The 25,137-nt window shown below is 42.5% G+C and overlaps 1 protein-coding gene across 1 annotated transcript in view; it reads right to left on the bottom strand.

Annotated features, from left to right (window-relative positions):
* Positions 1-25,137, bottom strand: part of COL5A2 (collagen type V alpha 2 chain) — a 384,888-nt gene that overhangs the window by 62,125 nt on the left and 297,626 nt on the right. Inside the window, exons 22-34 of the mRNA XM_075317769.1 lie at positions 20,238-20,291; positions 19,984-20,091; positions 19,479-19,532; positions 19,088-19,186; positions 15,201-15,254; positions 14,182-14,280; positions 14,043-14,096; positions 13,899-13,952; positions 13,750-13,803; positions 11,936-11,989; positions 3,626-3,670; positions 3,442-3,540; positions 3,057-3,164 (exon numbers count right to left, since the gene is read on the bottom strand). Coding sequence (XP_075173884.1) covers positions 3,057-3,164; positions 3,442-3,540; positions 3,626-3,670; positions 11,936-11,989; positions 13,750-13,803; positions 13,899-13,952; positions 14,043-14,096; positions 14,182-14,280; positions 15,201-15,254; positions 19,088-19,186; positions 19,479-19,532; positions 19,984-20,091; positions 20,238-20,291 — 936 coding nt within the window. The remainder of the gene's footprint in view (positions 1-3,056; positions 3,165-3,441; positions 3,541-3,625; positions 3,671-11,935; positions 11,990-13,749; positions 13,804-13,898; positions 13,953-14,042; positions 14,097-14,181; positions 14,281-15,200; positions 15,255-19,087; positions 19,187-19,478; positions 19,533-19,983; positions 20,092-20,237; positions 20,292-25,137) is intronic.

Genomic DNA, 25,137 nt, shown 5'->3' with positions numbered 1-25,137 from the left:
CACATCATTAGTGACGCACATTCGGCACCGGTAGCGACATCGCAGCATGTAACACAAATGAGCAACGATCAACGAGCGCAAAAACGTGCAAAATCGTTGCTCGTTGACACGCCGTTCATTTCCATAATATCCGTGCTGCTGCAGGTACGATGTTGTTTGTCGTTCCTGCAGCAGCACACATCGCTATGTGTGACACCGCTGGAATCACAAACATCTCCTTACCTCCGTCCACCAGAAAAAGAGGAAGGAAGGAGGTGGGCGGGATGTTCCGGCCGCTCATCTCCTCCCCTCCTTTTCTATTGGGCAACGGTTCAGTGTCGCTGCTGTGACGTCGCTGTGACACTGAACGAACCGCCTCCTTAGAAAGGAGGCGATTCGCCAGTCACAGCGACATCGCAGAGCAGGTATGTGCGATAATGTTCGCTACGGCAGCGATTACCACATATCGGCCGTGCGACGGGGGCGGGTGCAATCGCGCTCGACATCGCTAGCAAATGCTAGCGATGTCGCAGCATGTAAAGCACCCCTAAGAAGCTTGTTGATTGTTATTAAGTTGAGGATGCCGACAATGTTGTTCAGCTCTTTTTTGAAGTTTGTGTGAAATTATTAAAACACAAAAGTTCAAACTGCCCATCTTTAGGATACCTTATGACTCCAACAAAAACTTCAAAACATGAGAAACTTGAGTCAGTATCAAAATACACATATTTATTAATTGATAATACATACAAAAAGATAATTTTTTGAAATATTAAAATATTGTGCTTAGTATCATAGTAATCAAATCCCAGTCAAAAAAGGCTAATCCGTAAGGTCCGTTACAGGGTAAAAGGATTTTTTGATATAATATCCTTTTAAACGACGAGAGGGTTAACCATATAATGATGGACCCTCAACCCGTCACCTTATATTCAGATAAGCAAAAGAGGAGGAGCTAGTTATTAAATGGAGAGGAAGGGTTAGTAATATTTTTTATTTTTTATTTTTCTATATACTTCCAATAACACAGGGATCAGTACCCCAGTGAACATCGCAGGAGAAATGTTTCTATATTCCAACAGGCAAAAGAGGAGGAGCTAATCTTAAATGGAAAGGTTAATAGTATTTTTTATTTTTTGTTTTCCATATACTTCCCATAACACAGGGAACGATACCCCAGTGAACACCGCAGGAGAGATGTTGCTACGTTAATCATAAACAGTATTTACTTCCAAATCCGAAGGAAACAGTAACCCCAGCAGAATGGTTACACCATACAAATAATTTTATCTCTCCTGCGGTATTCAGCAGGCGACAGTCCGACTATACCAAGGATCAGTTTAAATAATCTACTCCTTTATTTACTGCATAAATTGCAAACATTGTTCACTTTCCAATCAAAAGGAAAAGGCAACCCAGTGGGCACCGCAATAAACATTGTTACACTTTTAGTCTACAATTAAATTACTTTTCCATGTGATATTCAATGGGCGGCAGCCCAACCATGTCGGAAAAAGGTCCAGTAATCCTCTCCTACATATAATTGTAAAAACTGTTTTTATTATTTTTATTTTTGATTTCCTGAATCAGAAAAAACAACAGCCCCGTGCATACCGCAGCGAGATTGTTACACTGTCAATTTATAGATTATTTGATCTTCCCCGCGGTATTCAGCAGGCAGCAGCCCCATCAAGCCAGGAATCAATTCAAATAGTTCTCTCCCCCTTTACCTAATAAAAAAATATATTCAAAGGTAGTTCTATATAACACATGTGTTGCTTCTCACCACAGGCACAGTGGGAAACAATTAAATCGAGATGTCCCAATGTGTCTGGGGTAGTGGACACACAAGTTTCCAGCATATATAAATATCCTCTATGTGCACTGTCACCCCTTGCATATCGATTCACAGTAAAGCATATACCCATACAATCCTTACAATGATAACAGTAAATGTGTCTAATATTTACCCATGGTAGAAATGGACCGCCCGGACAGCTCCCCGACATGTGTTTCGCAACTCGCTTCTTGATGAAGCGAGTTGCGAAACACGTGTCGGGGAGCTTTCCATTTAATAACTAGCTCCTCCTCTTTTGCTTATCTGAATATAAGGTGATGGGTTGAGGGTCCATCATTATATGGTTAACCCTCACGTCACTGCATACAAAACCCTATTTTTATCTATGCTTAAAAGGATATTATATCAAAAAAATCCTTTTACCCTGTAACAGACCTTATGGATTAGCCTTTCTTGACTGAGATTTGATTGCTATGATACTAAGCACAATATTTTAATATTTAAAAAAATTATCTTTCTGTATGTATTATCAATTAATAAATATGTGTATTTTGATACTGACTCGAGTTTCTCATGTTTTGAACTTGTGTGAAATTATGTCTGTGAAGATTTGAGGTTGTGGGTTTCATTAATCACCTAGGCAGGTTAACAATGCAATTATTTTTATTCTTCTGTCCACGATGTTACAGCAACTTAGAGTTTATGGCCAAAATGAAATGTCCTCAGTCCACGACATCTCAAACTGGGACCAGTATCTTCACTTCTCTGATACCAGGCGATACCCACTTTCTCCCAACTTTTGCTTAGCTCAGAGCTTTTGTTTCTCCAATCGGTATAGTCTGCATTCTCAGCCTATGCTCCACCAGATGACAGATATCACGATTGTCAAAAGTGTGGGGTTTGGATGAGCATGGTATGTATATGTGTGAACTGTGTCTCGTATGGTGCCCCTCCCAATCCATTATCAATATCCGATTTGCTTTTTTTCCACTCTGTTTTTTGTGTGTTGTTCCAATACACACAAAGGAAATAAACATGTCTATAACAACATAATTATTTTCTTGGAGAAAAAATTACATTTCTGGAACAATTTCCAGGGTGCCAACACATTTGGCCATTACTGTACATAGGTCACACATGAAGATAACCTCTCTATAAAAACACTAACTTTTTTAATATACATTAAAACACAACTCCAACGTGTTTTTTTTTTCAGGGCTGGAGTGGTGCTTTGAATCCAAGTGCCTTGACCCATCCTATACTCACTCTCCAGACTTACCCTGTCACCTTTTGGACCTGGTGTTCCAGCAATGCCTCTTTCTCCTGGCATACCTTGTAGACCTGGAGGTCCTGTATCACCAACAGTGCCGGATGGGCCAGGACTTCCCTATGGTAATAATGTAATATTAAATAAGTATTTGGCAAAAGAACAGAATAGGCAAATAATATAACCTAGTGCAGTATTTTGGAAATAGAAATGTGAAATTCATACATGAACAGCTTAAAAAATATGTATTAAAAATGGTAAATGCAATAGATAGAACAGTAGTGCAACAAGTAAATATATGATAAGATAATAGTATGAGATTTTACTATATTTATTTTTTTAACATCTTTTTAAGGTAATTTACTATGAAATATCAAGTTAAACAAGGCTAAGTCACCTTTGGTCCATCAGGTCCATGGCCACCAGCCATACCCTTTTCACCAGGTAGTCCTGAAGCCCCAGGTTCTCCTCTTTCACCAGGATTACCACGTTCTCCCTATTAAAAGGAAAGGTTTACCTTATTTGCAACATAAAAAACTCAACACTTAACTGTCTGTACATATGTTTCTTAAATTTCTTACCCTTGGACCGAGTGGACCTGCAGCTCCAGAATCTCCAGGTACTCCCTATGTAAGATAAAAAATTCATACTAAACATTTCTATAAATAATTCTGTACATACTGTGTTGTGCCACAGGTTTAGAATTTGTTTAAGTTTTTGCATTAAAGATTTTCTGTCTCCAGATTTAACAATAAAATCTAAATACATCATGAAAAATTGTATATCACCTAACTCTCAGGAGATATTAGGATGATAAAATTATTGGGCATTTAAATACATCACAAAATGACATTATTATAATCCTTTCTGAGCACTCAGCATTTTATTCAGCTATACATTGCCAGATTTTATTCATTCAAGTGTATCTCAGCCTCCAACTCCCTGTTCCAGATGCTGGAATCTTGCTCATGCTCAGTAGCAGTTGCAGTCTCCAGCTTGTCTTCCAGCAGCACTTCTATTGCGCAATACACTTTGTAACACCATCAGCTACAAGAACCAAGTTCACCAATGGGAAGTCTAGATATATGTATGCTATATTCATGTTACAAAATAGTAGATTGTCCCAGGCAGCTTCAAGAAGGTCTTGGCTGTCAATCACAGTGCCAGAGTAGGAAAGCGCAAGATGAAATTGAAAACTGATGAATTTGAACAGATGATGTCTGCGCTGTTCAGCCATCATCTGCCTCTAATAGCAAGTGTTGAGATGAACTCCATCCACTGCTGCTAACACCATAAATGCACTTGTCAGTCTCTGACAGTGGCATTTACAGAGCACATCCCAGGAGGAAAACATTACAAGTGCCTATCACACCTCCCATGGCATGATCACAAAGCAACTAAAGGGTTGCCATCATTGTCAGGGATTTGCTGATGTTTACTGTGTTTGCCAATATGGTGCTCCTCTGAAGACCAGCCTGTGGCTAGCGTTTATAGGAAACCATAATTTTTACTATATACTGAACACCATAATATTACAATATGTAGTATAAGCAATTGGACTCTCTCAGGTGAAAAGAAAACTAACAAAAAAGTTAAAAAATATATATATATATATATATATAAAACATCACTGTTTTCCCTATTAAAAATAATGAAAAAAAAACAAAAAACATATGGCATCTCCACGTTCAAAAACATCTGGTCTATCAAAATATATAATTAATTAATTCAATCAAATTTGCAAAACAAGAAAAAAAATCAAAATACCAGAAATGCGCAAAAGTGCAATAAGTAATAAATAGAACATCATATCTACCCCAAAATTATATCAATAAACACATCATCTAAGGGTGCAAAAAAACACACACTCAACTGCATTGGCCAAATAATTAAAGCATTACGGGTATCAGAAAATGGTGACACAAGTAACAACATTTTTTACGGAATTAAAAAAATATATACAAGTTTAATATCACTATAATTGTACAAAATAATATTACTAGGTCATTTTTTCTGCCCAAGGAGTGCCGCAGAGAGAAAACCCAAAAAACAATTGCAGAATTCTGTTTTTTGCACATCTTCACCGTATTTGGAACTTCTTTCTTGTTTTCCTGCATGTTGGGCCCCTTCATACGTCCGTGTTTCCGGTATAAGTGGCATCTGTTTTCACGTGTACTGCAGACACGTTCACATGGATTCTCATAAAAATCTATGGGGATCTGTACACCTCCGTGTTTTCACACGGACCGTGCGTCCATATAAACCACATGTGTCCGTGTGATCCACAAGGAAATATGTCCATTTATTACTGGTAGCATGGTTGAAGCATGTACAGAACAAAGATGACACTTGTATGCCATCCATGTTCAACATTGCAAAATATAGGAGAAGCTTTGTAATTTTATATATATATATATATATATATATATATATATATATATATATATATATATATATATATATGGCAAAGCCAAGTAGTCACAACTAGGCCCCTGCATAACACCTTCCCCCACTAGGAAACACACAGCCAACCATTAAGCCCTAGTTACCCCCCTTAGGGAAAGATAGACACACCAGTGGGCGTGACCAGGTGGTTGGAGCACGCCCACCCAGGGGTTTAGCGGGAAAAGCAGCAGATCAGTTCAGATCAGTCTTGGAGTTCAAGGACAGAGGAGTGTGGAGTGGAGGTCAGGCCTGTGTGTCAGGCCTGAAGTTGACTGACAGGTACCAGGGTAGGAGCCCTGGTGCCTTGGCTAGGAGGCAGACGGTGGTCTCCGTCAGCAAGAGACGGGAAGACGGCTTGGTGGATCCGAGGTGGACCGAGCCATGGTTGTAGCCTGCCGGTACCGACATGGGGAACCAACCCGGAAACCGTAGCACAAAGGGGGGTACTCGGACCCTGAAGCCAGGAGCCAGAAACAAGTGGAACTGGTTTATTAACCGATTGAGGCCAGGACTAGAGGTCCTGTCCCATCCAAAGTCCCTCATAGAAGACAACAGCCCACCGATTAGGAATAAGAGGTCACCGCCAGGGCCCATAGATCACATGGGCCAGAGTCTGTGGGCATGGCTCCTTAGGCCACATCCAGCCGGGAGCGGACTCCTACGTTTCAAACTGGGAAGTCTTTTCTACTTAAACAGTGCAGGAAAAGGATAGAGACCACCAGCCGGGTGGGGGATCCCGAAAGCAACCGGCCACGGCACCGGCCACCACCACCTTAGTTTACCAGAAACTTGTGTGTTTTACCCCCTGCGGTTGTCATCTCCCCTGCACCAGAGCCATCGGGTCCCGGGGCCACTATCCCTGCCCACGGAGGGGTTAACAACTTTCTGCACAATATCTCCCTCGGGTGCCCCCCGTAACAACAGCGGTGGTGTCCTACCTAACCACACACCGTGTGTGGCGTCACAAACCTATTACGGCCTAGCCCATACATCTATGTCCCCCCCATTTTATTCGGCGTGTCCGCGAGACCCCCCGGGTCCGGAGACCCTCGAGCCACCACCCCTGAAGGTCCGGATCCGAGCAGCGTTGGCTGCTGGCACGGGGGCGGCACACCCCGAAACTTGGCGTCACGAACAGGATTTCCCTTAATCCTCCCAAAATATAACGGGTGTTTGCTAAATACCTGCTCATACTCTTGCACTACCCTGTACACCCCTTCCTTGTGAAGTGTGGGTGTGGATTCGGTGCCTACATGTAACTCCTGGCACCACTCTTCTAACTGTCTGGATGGGGTATCACTGCCTGGTTGGGATGCGGTCATAGTGGAGGTTGCTGCGTGGATGGCATCTGCATCTACAGTGAATAACTTAGCAATGGTAGCATAGCGGGGTAGCCTGACCTCTTCCTCTCCGCAGTTTATCACTCTCACGGGCACCCGTCCTTTCTTGACATCAATCACCCCTCTGGCTGCCATTACTGTGGGCCAATGCTCGGAAGGCAGAGTATCCACCACTGCCGGGTAATCCTGTCCATGGGGTCCCACTGCCACTCTACACCAGATCATCATCTCGCTCCGTGGAGGCACCACTAGAGGCGCCACATCCATCACTCACACACCACCAATCTCTCCACCTGACATGTTCACTTGCTGCCGCTGCAGTAGGGCCTGGATTTCACGTTGTAAAGCCCTCTGCTGCCCCCCTCCTGCTGTGATGGACAGTTGTTGCAATAGGTGCAGCACTTCCCCCATGCAGTTCTCGATCACGTTGGTCCCTAGGACCATTTTTGGGGTACGGTCACTAGGGTCATTTTACACCACGATTAGCCCTTGATGTTTCAGCTCTACCAACCCCACCTTCAAGGTTACCTCCTTAAACCCCACCTGGGTCCGTTAGCTGCAATGATGGTCAAACTGGGGTCCGGGGGGATGAGCTCGCAATCAGACCAGTATTGCTTGTACAGTACATAAGGCATAGTTGTTACCTGCGAACCGGTGTCGAGAAGGGCGTATGTTGGGATATCGTCCACAGCAAGGGAGATGATGGGGCGGCCTCCAACGTATCAATCACGCCAGTCGGCTGGGCCTTGAGGGTCTATTCCTGAGGATTGGCCCTTGGCCTCAGGGGTTGCTCATTTAAAGGGCACCGGCGAGAGTAGTGACCAGTTTTGTTACACTTGTAGCAAACGGGTGGTCCATACTGGCTGTCGTTGTTCCTCCTCCGCTGCATCCACGGGACGTCCTCCGGGCTGTCGGCGAGCTGTATCTTCTCCGCTGGCTTGGCTTTCGGTGGTAGCTGTAAGGCGGCGAGGATCCTGGCGACGTCATTACTCAGGTGTTGTACTTGCGATGACAGGTCCTTCGGGGTCCCGGCTGCTGCTGCAGGAGCTGGCAAGGCCAACAAGGGGGGCGCCACCGAGACGGAAGCAGTATCAGCCGGCCAGGGTGGCAGGTCAGCGGTACTGGCATCGACCGTCTTCAGCACTTTAATGGCTCTTTCTTTCAGAACCGCAAAGCTCAAGTCCGCGTGTTCCAGAGACCACAGCGGTAGTTGTTTACGATCTTCGTCGGACCCCAGTCCTTGCAGGAACTGTTCCACCAGCATTTTGTTGCTCTCAGCCTCATTAATAGTGTCCACCTGCTTCAGGGTGCGTAGGGTCGTCTGCAGCCTCAGGGCGTAGTCTCGGATGCTGTCCTGCGGGCGCTGTCGGCAATTATAAAACTGCATCCGCAGCTCCGCTTCAGTATGGGTCTCAAAAGCGACTTGCAGTTTGTCGAAAATGGCGGTTACCGAGACCCGGTCGGCATCTGCCCAGGTCTCCATTCCTGCTCAGCGGCGCCGGTCAGCTGCCCGAGTACCACTGATGCACGCTGCTTGCCAGTCATGGCATAAAAATCAAGGATAGTACAAATTTTCTTTCTGAACATCTGCAGGGAATCGGCCTTCCCGTCATACTGGGGTAGCCAGGCAGCACCGGGCACATATGGCAAGGAGATCAGCATTACCTGAGTGACCACCGGGGCCACGGCTCCCCCCGCTCCTGCAACCGGAGCGAGAGCCGCCACATTTCCGTCATCTGCCCCATCCGCAGGCGCTGCCACTCCAGCGGCCGGCTCCACTCCGCCATCGGGGTTAGGCACAGACATCTTCCCCCGAGTGCCCTGTAACAGCAGCGGTGGTGTCCCACCTAACCACACACCGTGGGTGGCATCACGAACCTATTACAGCCTAGCCCGTACATCTACGTCCCCCCATTTTATTCGGCGTGTCCACGAGACTCCGGGTCCGAAGACCCTCGAGCGACCACCCCTGAAGGTTCAGATCTGAGCAGCGTCGGCTGGCACGGGGGCGGCACGTATACAGTATATACACACACACATACAGAGAAAGGGAGAAATAGAAACAAACCTCTGACTGGTGTATATATATATCTATATACACAATATATATTATATATATATATATATATATATATATATATAGTATATACACAATTATATGTATTCAAATATATATATATATATATATATATATATACACACATATATATATATATATAGATATATATATATATATATATATATATACACATATATATATATATATATATATATATATATATATATATATATATATATATACAGTGCCTACAAGTAGTATTAAACCCCCTGCAGATTTAGCAGGTTTGCACATTCGGAATTAACTTGGCATTGTGACATTTGGACTGTAGATCAGCCTGGAAGTTTGAAATGCATTACAGCAAAAAAGAATGTTATTTCTTTTTTTTTATTTTTTAAATTAAGAAAAGTTTATTCAGAGGGTCATTTATTAATCAACCCCTCAAACCACCAGAATTCTGTTTGGTTCCCCTAAAGTATTAAGAAGTATTTCAGGCACAAAGAACAATGAGCTTCACATGTTTGGATTAATTATCTCTTTTTCCAGCCTTTTCTGACTAATTAAGACCCTCCCCAAACTTTTGAACAGCACTCATACATGGTCAACATGGGAAAGACAAAGGAGCATTCCAAGGCCATCAGAGACAAGATCGTGGAGGGTCACAAGGCTGGCAAGGGGTACAAAACCCTTTCCAAGGAGTTGGGCCTACCTGTCTCCACTGTTGGGAGCATCATCCGGAAGTGGAAGGCTTATGGAACTACTGTTAGCCTTCCACGGCCTGGACAGCCTTTGAAAGTTTCCACCCGTGCCGAGGCCAGGCTTGTCCGAAGAGTCAAGGCTAACCCAAGGACAACACGGAAGGAGCTCCGGGAAGATCTCATGGCAGTGGGGATATTGGTTTCAGTCAATACCATAAGTAACGTACTCCACCGCAATGGTCTCCGTTCCAGACGAGCCCGTAAGGTACCTTTACTTTCAAAGCGTCATGTCAAGGCTCGTCTACAGTTTGCTCATGATCACTTGGAGGACTCTGAGACAGACTGGTTCAAGGTTCTCTGGTCTGATGAGACCAAGATCGAGATCTTTGGTGCCAACCACACACGTGACGTTTGGAGACTGGATGGCACTGCATACGACCCCAAGAATACCATCCCTACAGTCAAGCATGGTGGTGGCAGCATCATGCTGTGGGTCTGTTTCTCAGCCAAGGGGCCTGGCCATCTGGTCCGCATCCATGGGAAGATGGATAGCACAGCCTACCTGGAGATTTTGGCCAAGAACCTCCGCTCCACCATCAAGGATCTTAAGATGGGTCGTCATTTCATCTTCCAACAAGACCCAAAGCACACAGGCAAGAAAACCAAGGCCTGGTTCAAGAGGGAAAAAATCAAGGTGTTGCAGTGGCCTAGTCAGTCTCCTGACCTTAACCCAATTAAAAACTTGTAGAAGGAGCTCAAGATTAAAGTCCACATGAGACACCCAAAGAACCTAGATAACTTGGAGAAGATCTGCATGGAGGAGTGGGCCAAGATAACTCCAGAGACCTGTGCCGGCCTGATCAGGTCTTATAAAAGACGATTATTAGCTGTAATTGCAAACAAGGGTTATTCCACAAAATATTAAACCTAGGGGTTGAAAAATAATTGACCCACACTTTTATGTTGAAAATGTATTAAAATTTAACTGAGCAACATAACTTGTTGGTTTGTAAGATTTATGCATCTGTTAATAAATCCTGCTCTTGTTTGAAGTTTGCAGGCTCTAACTTATTTGCATCTTATCAAACCTGCTAAATCTGCAGGGGGTTGAATACTACTTGTAGGCACTGTATACTGTATAGATATAGATATATATTTACGAGCCAGAATTTTGGACACACTTCTTCATGCAATGGTTTTGTTTGATTTTACTGCATTGTGCACATTGTAGATTCAAACTGAAAGCAGCTAAACCACAAAAGAACACATACGGAAACAAAAAGTAAAGAAACATGAGAAAAAAAACAGGATATGCTGAGCTGTATTCCACAACCATTTTATAAACTTAGAATATGGCAATAACCACTCAGCTAAGTGGAAATCATAGTCCGACATTACTTTAACATGTGAAGGTCAGTTAATCTGAATAGATGTTATAACCCTGAAGGAATCCTCAAGTGCAGTCATGAAGTTTATGCTAATGAAGGAAAGGAAACCAACATTTACCTCTGCTCCAAATAATAAGTTCATCAGTTACCAAACTCAGAAATCAGAAATTAACAGCACCTCAGATAACAGCCCTCATAAATGATGTATCATGTAGAAAACACATCTCAACATGAGCTTACAAAAATAGACTGCAAGAAGCAGGCCTTTTTGGTCAAATTACTTCAAAGAAACCAGTATTGAAGGCCGTAAGAGAAAAGAGACTTGTTTGGGCGAAGCAATATAGGGATTGGAGATTAGATCAATGGAAATCTGTTCTGTGGACTAAGGAGTCTAGATGGACCTAGGTCTATTTGCAACCAATGTAACTATATAGGAGTCAAAAATTGCAAATTTTGGCACCAAATGCCATTTCTTTGTGAGATGCAAAAACCTGAGCCTATGGCTTCTACACATGTATTGCCGACATTGAGGGAAGGGTGAGATGGTGTGGAGGTGCTTTGCTGTCAAGAATGTTGATGTTTTATTCAAACTTCAAGGCACACTTACACAGTATAGCTAACAGCATTCTGCAATGACGTGCCATTTCATTTGGCTTTTTCTGACCCAAAAAACAACTCCAAGCGAAGTAAGGTCTATATAACAAATAAGGAGATCACGAAATGAAGGTGGAGGATGCTCAACTCCTCTGGGAACTCCTTCAAGACTGTTGGACAGCCATTACCGAGGACGGACTGTGTGTGCTATGGTTCAAACAGACCACATTCCAGGTGACTACCTGATGAAGCAGCTTGAAAGAATGCCAGGGATTGTAAAGCTGTCATCAGAGTAAATGTTTTGCACATATTGGATATTGGAAGTTTTCATTTTGCAATCATATTGTATGGACAAGTAATGACTTACTTCATCTCCTGGCTTTCCTGTTTCTCCAGGAGGCCCGGGTGGTCCTGGTAAACCCTGTAAAGTATAGAACACACATTATGATATGCTATTTTTTATTGTGATTTTATTTTTTTTCTAGACCATTGAATAGATAAATGAACTTAAAATGATCTCTCCTGACTCTACCATATACCATCTACATGCTCAGCCGTGCATGCGTATATTCTGCACCTGGCTTATCTTCTACAGAATAAAAGCAGTGTACAATGAAATTTAACATGCCCTTTCCCTTTTCCCCTCTAAAAATCACATTTAGTGTTTTCAGGTCCCAACAAAATAGGTTTTTCAATGGCTTTGAATGGCAATAATATAATATGTGTAGAGAGGCTTTAAAATGTTGTTCTTCATTCATCTTTATGTCACATTACTTAATACAGTAACTCAACAAGTGTCTGTTATTACTAAAAATTATTATTGATAGAACTTTGAATAGTGGTCAAATATGCAAACTACTAAAACAAAGAGTACCATGTTGTTTCTCGAACAATAATTGTTACAGTACACTAAATATAACAGTACTTATTTTCAAAGTTCCAGATTATTGTAAAATATGAGTTTGGGGAAGACCTGAGAAATGGGCTAGGTCCAATGCATAGTCCAATTAGAACTCCTTTGTCACTGATTGGTTACCTGTTGGTGCACCCACTAACTATTAGCCTATCCATGTGTACATCTTATAAATCAATGCAGCTGCCCAATCACACTTTGTCCCTATAACGCTTCTGTACGATACTGATTGGGCAACTTCATGACACCTGGAAGGTATTGTATATAGGGCTTAATATTTAGAATTGAAAAAAAGTATTTCACTGCCTGTCAGGTCAACTACAAGCCAGATTTTGACAATTTAATGTTTTGAATGACATGGCGAGGATTCATGAATAAGACAGGGTTTTAATATAGGTTAGCTATGGCTTAGTTAAATAATACTGTTATTGATTGGGTGTAAAAAAATAAATCAACAACCATATTAATGTACTTAGAAATGTGAGAATTAAATGTGCAATTACATGATTGAAATGGAAACCATATGCTATGTGCAGTTTAAAACGGTTGTCCAGTCTGAGTCGAAAAGTCTGGAGTCACTTTATGTAACTGCAGACCACTGAATTGTGACCGTGTTGTTATTATTTCTCTGTAATGCCCCTTGTGGTTGGGTGGACATTGAGAAGCAGACAAGAGTCCAGTCTGTGTGTGACCTCCTACTTGCATGAGAATACAGGGGAATTGTGACAGTGTGCACATTACACAATTCAGCAGTCTCTGGTCACATAAGGCCCCGTCACACACAACGAGATCGCTAACGAGATCGTTGTTGCGCCACCGTTTCTGTGACGCAGCAGCGATCTCGTTATGTGTGACACCTACCAGCGACCAGGCCCCTGCTGTGAGATTGCTAGTCATTGCTGAATGGTTGGGACCATTTTCTTCAAAGGCTATGTCCTGCTGGGCAGGACGCATCACTGTGTTTGACGCCTACCAACGACCTCCTAACACAGTCCCATCGCCTGCCGAGATCGTTATACAGGTCGCTGATCGTTACTGCGTCATTGGTAAGATCTGACTGTGTGACATCTCACCAGCGACCTCCCAGTGACTTACCAGCGATCCTTATCAGGGCGCATCATTTTCGGGATCGCTGGTAAGTTGTTAAATGTGACGTCGGCTATAGAGTGACTGCAGACTATTCTTCTTAAGCTGGACAACCCCTTTAAGTCACTACAGGCAATCTACATCCGATTACCCATAATGTAAAATAGAATTATTAAAAATACCTGAAATCCAGTAGGGCCAGGGGGTCCTTGTTCACCTCTTTCGCCAGCAGGGCCCTAAATTAATAAAAGATGTTTTGGGTTTTTTTAAAAAAACCCTGCTATCTTTTCATATGCATAAACCATAATATAGATTGTTTTGTTCTGCTTACTGGTGGGCCAGCAGGACCAGAAGGACCAACTTCGCCATCTTTTCCTGGGGCTCCCTGGTTAAAATAAAAAAAATTGTAACATTTTTAGAAATATACATTTGGTGACTAAGGAATAATTTGGAAATAAATGAGATAGTAACATACTCTTTGTCCATTTGCACCTGCACTGCCTTGCTCTCCGGGCTTTCCAGGATCTCCCTGTTGAATAATTTTTTTTAAGTTATAATGCAAATAAAAAAAAATTTAAAGGTTTTAAATTAAGAAAAACAGTTAAAATCCATACACTGTTGCCTTTTGGACCTGCAGGCCCCATAGTTCCAGTTTCACCACGTATTCCGATTGGACCAGGTGGACCAGTGCGGCCATCTTCTCCAGAAGCTCCCTGCAAGACAAAGGAAAATAGAATGAAAAACATTAGCAAAAAATAATGTACCGAAAAAAGCATGAAAAATTGCTAAACTAAAACGAATATTTGATTTACAGAAAAATTATGGAAAGACCTAGAACCAACATTTCTATTCCATTTTTATTTTATAGTTATATGTTTGTTTTAATATGTTTCTGCTTACATCTCTTTTAATATTAGTAAGTAATATATACAGTATATTTACTGATTATATCATGTAGCAATTACACCACCAAAATGATAAAAATGAACTAAGGCTGAATGTCGAAACGCATGGAAAACTGTGTTATTTCTCCTTGTGTGATTCAGTATCAACTCCACGAACTTCGTAAACATTTGAATTAAATGTGAAATTTTAAATAACAGGAAAAAAAATTCTGGACCAAATTTCTATTTTTAAATGGATATCATAATTATTTTAAAAGTTTGTGATTAGGCCTACTGAGTTATTCAGTTGCCATTACTTAGATTAAGACTCAACCATGATGCTTAATGGATGTTGGACTGGTGATGCACTAGCTGTACCATCCAGACTGCACTGCTGAAAGAGTATGCCTGGGCAACCCCTTTTAAGTCTTAGTCAACAAAAATTGATTGTAATTCTCTCTACAAATAACTAATTAATTAAAAATATAATCTTAAATATCTATACGTTTATAAGATAATACATTTCAACACTTGTTGAGGTTTGCTTCCGTATCTAGAATTGCAATATTTCAATTCAGATAAAAGCGATGATGCTCAATGAGTGTCAGACTGTTCCTTCGGAGTGCTCGGTCAGATTGGGCAAGAAAACATGCCTGGGCAGCACCTCTTAAACATTAGTTGACAAAAGTTCTTTGCAATTTTCCTCCTTAAATATATATAAGTAAAAAATATAATATAATATGCATTACCACTGGGCCTGGTTTGCCTTCTGGACCTGTGACTCCAGGATTTCCAGTCAGACCCTAGAACAGAAGGAAGATACATTACTAATCTTCTCATACCTCCCTGAGGAGATATATTGCATGAACAGCACTTCCAAAATAATACATGTTTTTCATTACAAAGCAAATCCCTGGATAGTTCAGTGATCAGTGGAAAATAAGATGTGATGTTTCAAAGCAATATGTGCTACGTGCAACATTGAGTTAACATGGGACTGCACATCTTTATAAAGCAGAGAAAAAGCGCAAAACAAAAATTGCAAATATATAGCATCATATTAGTAATTAGGTTAGTAAATTGCATTTTTCTGCAGGGTTTTATAGCGGAAAGTACTCATATTGTGTTGGTCACAAGCCTATCCAAGCCTATCCAGTGAAAGAGGAGGTTTAAAAAAAATTCAGGAAATTAAAGAAAAGTTAAGGTGGAAAACTCCATTGAAGGGGTTGTCTGCTACTCTGACATCTCCTCCTCAATCTGAGTGTTTACTCCCTGGTTAAAATGAAACCACTTATACAGTACTCACCTGCGGTGCACTGCCATTCCAGTGGTGTTGGCACTCACTCTTTCAGGGCCCATGTCACATTGTTACATCACACGAGCCCTGTGCCCTATCCGCACTGCCTTAACTGTCCTCACCTTCATATGAACTAAACATCAGGAAGAAGTAAGAGCTTTGGATGGCCACTCACTTCCTATTGATGTCTGATACATTTGAAGGCAGGGACAGTTAAGACACTGCTGATTGGGCACAGAGCTTGTGTGATGTAACAACGTCACATGAGCCCTGGAAGAGCAAGTGCCCACACCACTGAAACAGTGTGGACACCGAAGGTGAGTATGTGTTTTTATTTTAATGGGCGCACACAATCAGATTGTGAAGAAGTTGTCTAAGTAGTGAACAAACCCTTTAAGTACTGTATGGGGTTTGTAAGAGTATCGTAAAAGGTGGAAATAAACTTAAAAAAGAAAAGGAATTCAATCTATTCTGCAATATGTTGCAAATTGAGAAGGATACTTTTCATACCCACCTGACCCTTTTACTAGTTGGCAGGGTGTAACAATCGTGGTCACAGAGGCTGCAACCGCGACTGGGCCCAGGGGTGGAGGAGGTGTAACGCCCTGGCCTATCAAGTCATCACAGGGTATTGTGCAATCTGCCCTTCCGTACAATATCCACCTCCTCCTTGGTTAAGGATCCCTAACCTTTGATGTTGCCAAGAACAAGCTAATCAAAATCCTAGGAACACTCTGCACCACACCCACCAGACACACCAGTCAATGGCCTGAGTGGAATAGGGTCGCCCACTTGGGGGGGTTGGTTGAAGGGTAAGTCAGGAGTATCAGGAGCAGAACAGTGGAGTGTTGGAGGTGAAAGTGAGAGAAGGTCAGGAGCTGGGCTCCTTGGAACTAATAGGTGGCAGACGTTGGTCTGGTACTGGTAGGAGCTGGACCCCGGTCACAGGGGATCGTGACAAGGGGCACAGACTGTCGACGAGGACAGCCAGTGGCCTTGTGCCATCACCGGGCAGGGGCCAGGGCACGATGGGGTACATGGACCCTAGGTCAGGGAGAAGCTTCAGGCATCCTGACAATTTACCCGACAAGGACGGAGCCTTCAAGATCCGTTCTCCACCCGCTCCAAAATGAGGGTACTAGCACAACGAGGGGAATAAGACTTTCCACACATACGGTCCAGAAAATCCCAAGCGTGAACCCTGAGTGCAAGCTCACCCAGTTAGCCACACTGGGGAGCAGGACCCGATTAGTTCTACACTAAAGGGACCAATAAGAAGACAAGGTGCCAAGGCAAAGGTCACAGACTAACAGGTAACACCAACGGGCACGGGACCCAGGCGTGCTCGCTCTAAGCGGCAGTGGTGTCCAGAACTTTGGTTTACTACAGTTGTCGGTATCAGCGTTATTGGACTGAATGAGTACGCAAGTGACCCTTTACCGTCCCAACAGCATACCCCCATCACCTTCAACTTCACCGAGTCCTGGGGCATCCCCCCTACCTATGGAGGGGTTAAACACCATCGCCTCCGGGTACTCCCAATTGCAGCGGTGGTACTCCACCTTACCACACACCACGGGTGGCATCATGAACTTTCCACACCATCCCCTGTAAATAACTTCCTAACCCCCCCTTTTATTCAAGTGGCCACACGACCCCCGGGTCCAGAGACCCCTCGAGCCACCGCAGATCCGGATCTTAGCAGCCAGACTGCTGGCACGGGGGCAGTACAGAGACCCGCCGACCTCAGTGCCTACTTCAGCTGGATGTGCATTCTCGGATGCACATCCTCCTGAAATACATTGCTGCATAGAGATCCATCAGGTCCCTGCACTGAAATATATGTCGGCAGCTCACGTTAGCACTACCGTGACTGGGGGTGCATGCCAGTGACTTCATATGTCGCCATAATAGGCACACTGATGTCACCTGCTGGCCACTGAGCGCCGGCTACATATGAGGACATCGAGCAACATGGGAGCCTAGGAATTTGTGTAGAATGTTTTTTGTTTTTTTATCATGCTTTAGAGGCAGAACAGGAACTATATTTACCAGGAAGGGGTCCAGCAGGGGGATAAGTATATTAGGAAGGGGCCCAGGTTAAGGACATATATACCAAGATGGGGATTTATACCAAGATGAGAGATATATTTAGCAGGAAGAGGCCCATGATAGGAGTGATAGGAGTCATATATATCAGGATGGGGGACATATATACCAGGATAGGTGCCAGGATGGGGACATATATACCTGGATGGGAGACATATTTACAATGAAGGGGCTCAGGATGGCACACAGATAGACCTGGATGAGGGGCATATATACCATGATGGGGGACAAATTTACAAGGAAGGGGCCCAGGATGGGGAACATATTTACTAGGATGGGGGATATATATCAGGATGGGGACATTTTTACCAGGATAGGGGACATATACCAGGATGGGGGACGTATCTAACAGGAAATGGACATTTAACAGGATGAGGGACATTAGTTCAGGATGGAGAACATAAGTGCATGATGCAGGGGGGAGGAAACACATGTCTTTATTGGATTTAGAATGCTACAAGAGACCATATATCTGACCAACATATGGGGGGCCAAAGGTACAAATTTTGCAACAGAACCCATCAGATTCTAGTTACGCCACTGCTAGTTGGTGTTGGGAATTAGTTTTTTTCTTTGGATGCTTTCTCAGGTACAAACTGCATACTGTTCAGAGATTTTTAAAATGAGAAAGTAGTTGTCTAAAGATGAAAAAGTTAACAACCGCCTTCTTGCGCTAGGCGCTTGTCATAAGCACCTTATTCTTATATCATGTAAGAATTTGACAGTATAAACTAAGCAGGTAATTTACTGTATTCTACCGTGTTTCTTAAGGGGCATTAAATATGCAAATTGCATCCTTAGAGAGGAAGAGGACTTGAACTTTAATGCCACCCATTGGAATTAGCAATCCTAAAAGTCAATATGGACCCTTTAACAAACCTTGTCATATGACAAAGGATAAAAGCGAAACAAGTACACACAGTGTTTCAGGGTACTGCTCCTCTTCAGTGCAAAGCATGAGATCTGTTATGGCTGCTTGAGAGGCTTATGAGTGGGATCCAAGAGGTAACCTTTCTCTCTTTCTCTCTCTCCACAAAGAGAAATATTACCCTTTGATGTTAAGAGGCAATAACCATGTATTATGAATCTCTCCTATGTTCCTAAACTACCAGGGTGTACTTTGCCTTACAATATTTAAACAAGTCATATGAATAAAAATAGACAATTTTAAATAGAATGTAAATCAGAAAATATTACAAAGACTAGTACGCACAGATTAGTCTTACTTACTCTAGCACCAGGAAGACCAGGTTCTCCTAGACGACCAGGGTCCCCTGTAGCGCCTTTAGGTCCTGAAACTCCTGCTATTCCTCGTTCTCCTTGAGCACCCTGTAAATGTGTGTGTTAATGTTTTAGAATAAAGAAGTAGAACTAATAAAATAACTGCATAATTAAAAATAAATATCTATAATGGGAAATATATACACATTTAATATTTTCATGTTCTATACTCTTGCCATACAAGACTATATCAAAGTATGATTAGGGCATTTTATGGCTCTGTTGTGTAAATAATGTTATATTGATTGTAATTGTTGACTACTATATCTACTAAAGGCACAGCTTATTTTGTACCGATGAGCACATAAGGTAAAGAAATAATCAAAACTAATATTATTACCTTGGGTCCAGGAAGCCCATCTGATCCAGGAAACCCACGATTACCAGGGGCACCCTAGAGGTAAAAAGAAAAAATGATATATGTTAAAATGAATAATTAGATATTGTGAACATAATATACTATATAGCCTATTACATTTAGTGCTTTCATATTGAAACTGTACCTTATATTATCAATTCATACTGTAGTGTATTGTGACAAAGCTATAGGTAGTACAAAATGTAAAACATCACTGTTAGAAAAGAGGGAAAGAGGGTTTCAGAACTCTGCAACCAAGGAAAGTATTTTTTCCTAATTTATGTAGGACTGTCATGAGCCATCAAACCAAATGTAATGGGCAAAAAAAAATTTGTACTAATTTTACAAATTTGAATTTCTATAGCATTAGTCATTGATTTCTGATAGCAATCAATGAAAGTCTTACCTAGGAGATTCTTTTAATTTTAATTTGAACAATTTAATTAATTCTATTTAAGAAAAAAAGAAAAAAAGATAAAAGAATTACCCTTTCTCCAACTGATCCTAGAGGACCTATTGATCCAGGGTCTCCACGGGGACCTCTTTTACCCTCTTCACCTTGTGGACCCGTTGCACCTTGTGGACCATGTGGACCCTGTTTAAACACAAACTGGTCTTTAGTTTTCTGTAATTACTTCTTCTTTGATACATTGAAGTTTTTGCCTCAGCATACCTCATATACAAAGTTACAGAAGTATAAAAAAAGAAAATTAATAGATATAAATTCCTACAAATACTCACAGGTTCCCCTTTGGGTCCAGCTTCACCTTTAAAACCAGGGACACCTGGATCACCCTTTGAGTAATAAAAACTTATTATAAAGTGTTTTATTGCACAAACATATTTTTAACATTAATGTACACAGTATTACAAAAATGATTGTTAACATGATTTCTTCATAGTAATATTATTATATCACACAGTATGGTGTTATATCAGTAAGTGCGCCTGGGATGTTCTCTACTTCACTTTCCTATGAGACACCTTCAAGCCAATGATAGCAGTCCCACATCCATAGGAAGGAAAGTATCAGTGGTCACATGATTTACTCACATGGCTACTTTCCTAGCTTTGCTTGTGACCATCACCATCCCGGGTAAGGAGGGGGTCTTCTCCGGTAAACAACCACAAACCACCACAACACACAGTTAGATGCATTCTCACTGGGACTGGGCTGGAGTAGAGACATTGGAGGGTGGCCATCACTAATGTAGTGGACCCACTGTTCACTAGTTCAGGAACACAAGGGGGAGGAGTTTGACAAGGGAGGAAGGCGTCACACACACACACACACACATACACAATCAGTTAGTCAGCAACCAGGAAACAAGTGAGATGCAGGAGGACATGGTCGCTGTGGGGAGAGCTGCACCATAGCTCTTTTAGGACTGACAGGTCCCACCAGCAGAATCCACCGGGCAGAGGATTTCAAGTCTTCTGACCCACACACAGTGCCCGGGGCACAGCAGCATATAGAGCAAGGGGTTGTGACCATAGGGTGGCCCCATCTACGGACTCGCGCTGCCTGCTATACGGGCTGGGAAAGAAACCATTCCCAGGACTCGGGTCCCAGCGTAGCTTCAAGCAGCAGGGACTCACACAACACGGCACAGGGAACAAGGACTCACTGAAAGAAACACCGGTTCTGACCTCCGAACTATCCAGGATAAGAACTAATGACAGCGGAGTTCGTCAGTCCAAAGGCGGTGACATCTCAGTGAGTAAAGAACTTAAACTGCAACTGTTGTGTCGTCTAATCCTTCCCGCGCCCCGTGCTCCTTCATTAGAGTGGACTACTACTCCCCACATCCTCCCTGGGGCCTAAGCTCTGCCTGTGGAGAGCTATATCATCTGAGCTGCGTTATTATCCGCCCTGGAGAAGACCTCCCGCAGTGGCGGCTAATACCTGACCGCACACCATAGGTGGCATCACGAATAACTACAACTCCCATCGTCCCCATCCCCATCTTTTATTGACACCAATGGAGTCACGGAACCAGGCCAGGCTGCTGTGACATCCCCAAACCGGCCCGGTGATGGGTAACCCTCCCCCCAAGACACCGTGGGCGCATCATTTGCTTTCTCCTATTTTGAGCAGATATAAAAGGGGTAAAACACATGCGTATATACAGAGTGTGGAACCTCATTCATGCACAGGTACATTGCAGTGTATTATGATGAGTGTTCTGTATTAGAACTATTCTATAAACAGGCAGGAGCTTATTCTTGAGCCGAAATGTACAGATACTCATGTTAGAAACCTCCCATTCAACACACAATACACACAGTTGAAGATGGGAAGACTTTAATATAGCTTAATCAGATTACTTTCCGTAGCCCTCTTCAACTTTTTGCAGCATTTTGGTACAACTGGAGTTTGCCTTACTTTTTGGCGCATTGGTACAATTGGAGGTTTTCTTTTTAGACCTATTTATCATGCTTGTAAAACTGCATTATATTTAAAATGGGATCATAGGTTCACAAGCAGGGTATAGCTAGGCTTAGAGGAGTGAAATGAAATAGTGTAAGACAAATGTTTATCATTTATATTAAAGAGTAACCGTTGTTTTAATTTTTATTTAATAAATCAATAGTACACATGAAAAAAAAAAACAACTTTCTTATCAGACAAATGTTTTTCTTTCTCCAACACGACTGACCGTTCATTCACAAAATTCTCAATTCTCAGGTAAAATCTGTATTCAGTGAAGACAGATTAGTATATCCCGGAGATTGGAAATGGCAGCTGCTACTTCTAAGATTCTATGTAGACCAAGACAGGAAGGGCGCTCTACTTCTAGCTCCCACCTACACACGCACATCTTCCTCTCTACATAGATATCTATTAATAACAACTGCAGTCTCCTGTCTCCGTGATGTAAAAACCTGTCTTTACTGAATATGGATTTTACCGTGAATTGAGAATTGTGACAATTAAAGATCATTCGTGATGGAGGTAGAAGCAAATACATTCATAAGTTCCATATTTTCATGTGTACTATTGATTTATGAAATCTAAATTAAATCGATGGTTACTCTTTAAATTTAGCATTCAGTATTAGCTATTATGAGAAATTCAGTGAATTATAAGGCTGTTTCCTACAGGTAGGTTAATCGCTTTGAGCAGCCCTATACCAAGTCAGTGCCCCCTGGCTGTGGACAGGAGATACGCACATTTTCTTACTCCCCGGGATTCCAGGTACACTCAATAATGCTGCGTCATTTACTGTGCATAACATCATTTCAAGCTGTCAAACATCGCTTTGGGGAACCAGCAAACTTGGAAACTTTGTGTAGCTTCTGCCCATAGCCATGAAGCCATGTACCAGGGTTACGTGAAGGGATCTGCTCATCTCTACCACCTACTTTATTCTATATGTCCTGACAAATATATATATATATATATATATATATATATACAGTTAGGTCCAGAAATATTTGGACAGTGACACAATTTTCGCGAGTTGGGCTCTGCATGCCACCACATTGGATTTGAAATGAAATCTCTACAACAGAATTCAAGTGCAGATTGTAACGTTTAATTTGAAGGTTTGAACAAAAATATCTGATAGAAATTGTAGGAATTGTACACATTTCTTTACAAACACTCCACATTTTAGGAGGTCAAAAGTAATTGGACAAATAAACCAAACCCAAACAAAATATTTTTATTTTCAATATTTTGTTGTGAATCCTTTGGAGGCAATCACTGCCTTAAGTCTGGAACCCATGGACATCACCAAACGCTGGGTTTCCTCCTTCTTAATGCTTTGCCAGGCCTTTACAGCCGCAGCCTTCAGGTCTTGCTTGTTTGTGGATCTTTCCGTCTTAAGTCTGGATTTCAGCAAGTGAAATGCATGCTCAATTGGATTAAGATCTGGTGATTTACTTGGCCATTGCAGAATGTTCCACTTTTTTGCACTCATGAACTCCTGGGTAGCTTTGGCCGTATGCTTGGGGTCATTGTCCATCTGTACTATGAAGCGCCGTCCGATCAACTTTGCGGCATTTGGCTGAATCTGGGCTGAAAGTATATCCCGGTACACTTCAGAATTCCTCCAGCTACTCTTGTCTGCTGTTATGTCATCAATAAACACAAGTGACCCAGTGCCATTGAAAGCCATGCATGCCCATGCCATCACGTTGCCTCCACCATGTTTTACAGAGGATGTGGTGTGCCTTGGATCATGTGCCGTTCCCTTTCTTCTCCAAACTTTTTTCTTCCCATCATTCTGGTACAGGTTGATCTTTGTCTCGTCTGTCCATAGAATACTTTTCCAGAACTGAGCTGGCTTCATGAGGTGTTTTTCAGCAAATTTAACTCTGGCCTGTCTATTTTTGGAATTGATGAATGGTTTGCATCTAGATGTGAACCCTTTGTATTTACTTTCATGGAGTCTTCTCTTTACTGTTGACTTAGAGACAGATACACCTACTTCACTGAGAGTGTTCTGGACTTCAGTTGATGTTGTGAACGGGTTCTTCTTCACCAAAGAAAGTATGCGGCGATCATCCACCACTGTTGTCATCCGTGGACGCCCAGGCCTTTTTGAGTTCCCAAGCTCACCAGTCAATTCCTTTTTTCTCAGAATGTACCCGACTGTTGATTTTGCTACTCCAAGCATGTCTGCTATCTCTCTGATGGATTTTTTCTTTTTTTTCAGCCTCAGGATGTTCTGCTTCACCTCAATTGAGAGTTCCTTAGACCGCATGTTGTCTGGTCACAGCAACAGCTTCCAAATGCAAAACCACACACCTGTAATCAACCCCAGACCTTTTAACTACTTCATTGATTACAGGTTAACGAGGGAGACGCCTTCAGAGTTAATTGCAGCCCTTAGAGTCCCTTGTCCAATTACTTTTGGTCCCTTGAAAAAGAGGAGGCTATGCATTACAGAGCTATGATTCCTAAACCCTTTCTCCGATTTGGATGTGAAAACTCTCATATTTCAGCTGGGAGTGTGCACTTTCAGCCCATATTATATATATAATTGTATTTCTGAACATGTTTTTGTAAACAGCTAAAATAACAAAACTTGTGTCACTGTCCAAATATTTCTGGACTTAACTGTGTATATATATATAAACTAGAAGGTCGCCCGATTCTAACGTATCGGGTAGTCTAGAATGTGTATGTAGGTTAGCAGATTGAATAATAATGTAATAAATGGATTGGATGGGTTACCTAATGTGTACACTGGTTAACAGTGTACGCCAGCTCCGGCACACGTGTGCCGGGCGGGAGTCGGGGTAAGCTAGTAACCATGGTACACATCGGGTAACTATTCAAAGCGACAGTGCTGGTTCATTTTTTGTTTGTTGGTCTCCTGCTGTGCAGCACGCATCAGCGTGTTTAACAGCGGGAGAGCAACGATCTTAATGGGCAGGTAGCCGGCACACGCTGGTAACCATGTTACACAATCGGGTAAGTAAGCAAAGTGGTTTCCATGGTTACCCAATGTGTACCATGTTTACCAGCGTACGCTGGCTCCAACACGATCCCAGCAACGCAACGGTATGTCTAGGCTGGCTTGTCGGTGTGGGCTTCCGGGGGTGCAGCAGTCACCTGGGAGTCTTCGGGGAATGCGTGCGGGGGCGGGGCCAGGTTGAGCGTCCAATGCGTGAGGGGGGCGGTGCCAGG

Source organism: Anomaloglossus baeobatrachus, chromosome 7, assembly GCF_048569485.1.
Source record: "Anomaloglossus baeobatrachus isolate aAnoBae1 chromosome 7, aAnoBae1.hap1, whole genome shotgun sequence".
Classification (NCBI taxonomy): domain Eukaryota; kingdom Metazoa; phylum Chordata; class Amphibia; order Anura; family Aromobatidae; genus Anomaloglossus; species Anomaloglossus baeobatrachus.
Note: the sequence above shows the minus strand (reverse complement) of the source record. Positions and strands in the feature narration are given on the sequence as shown.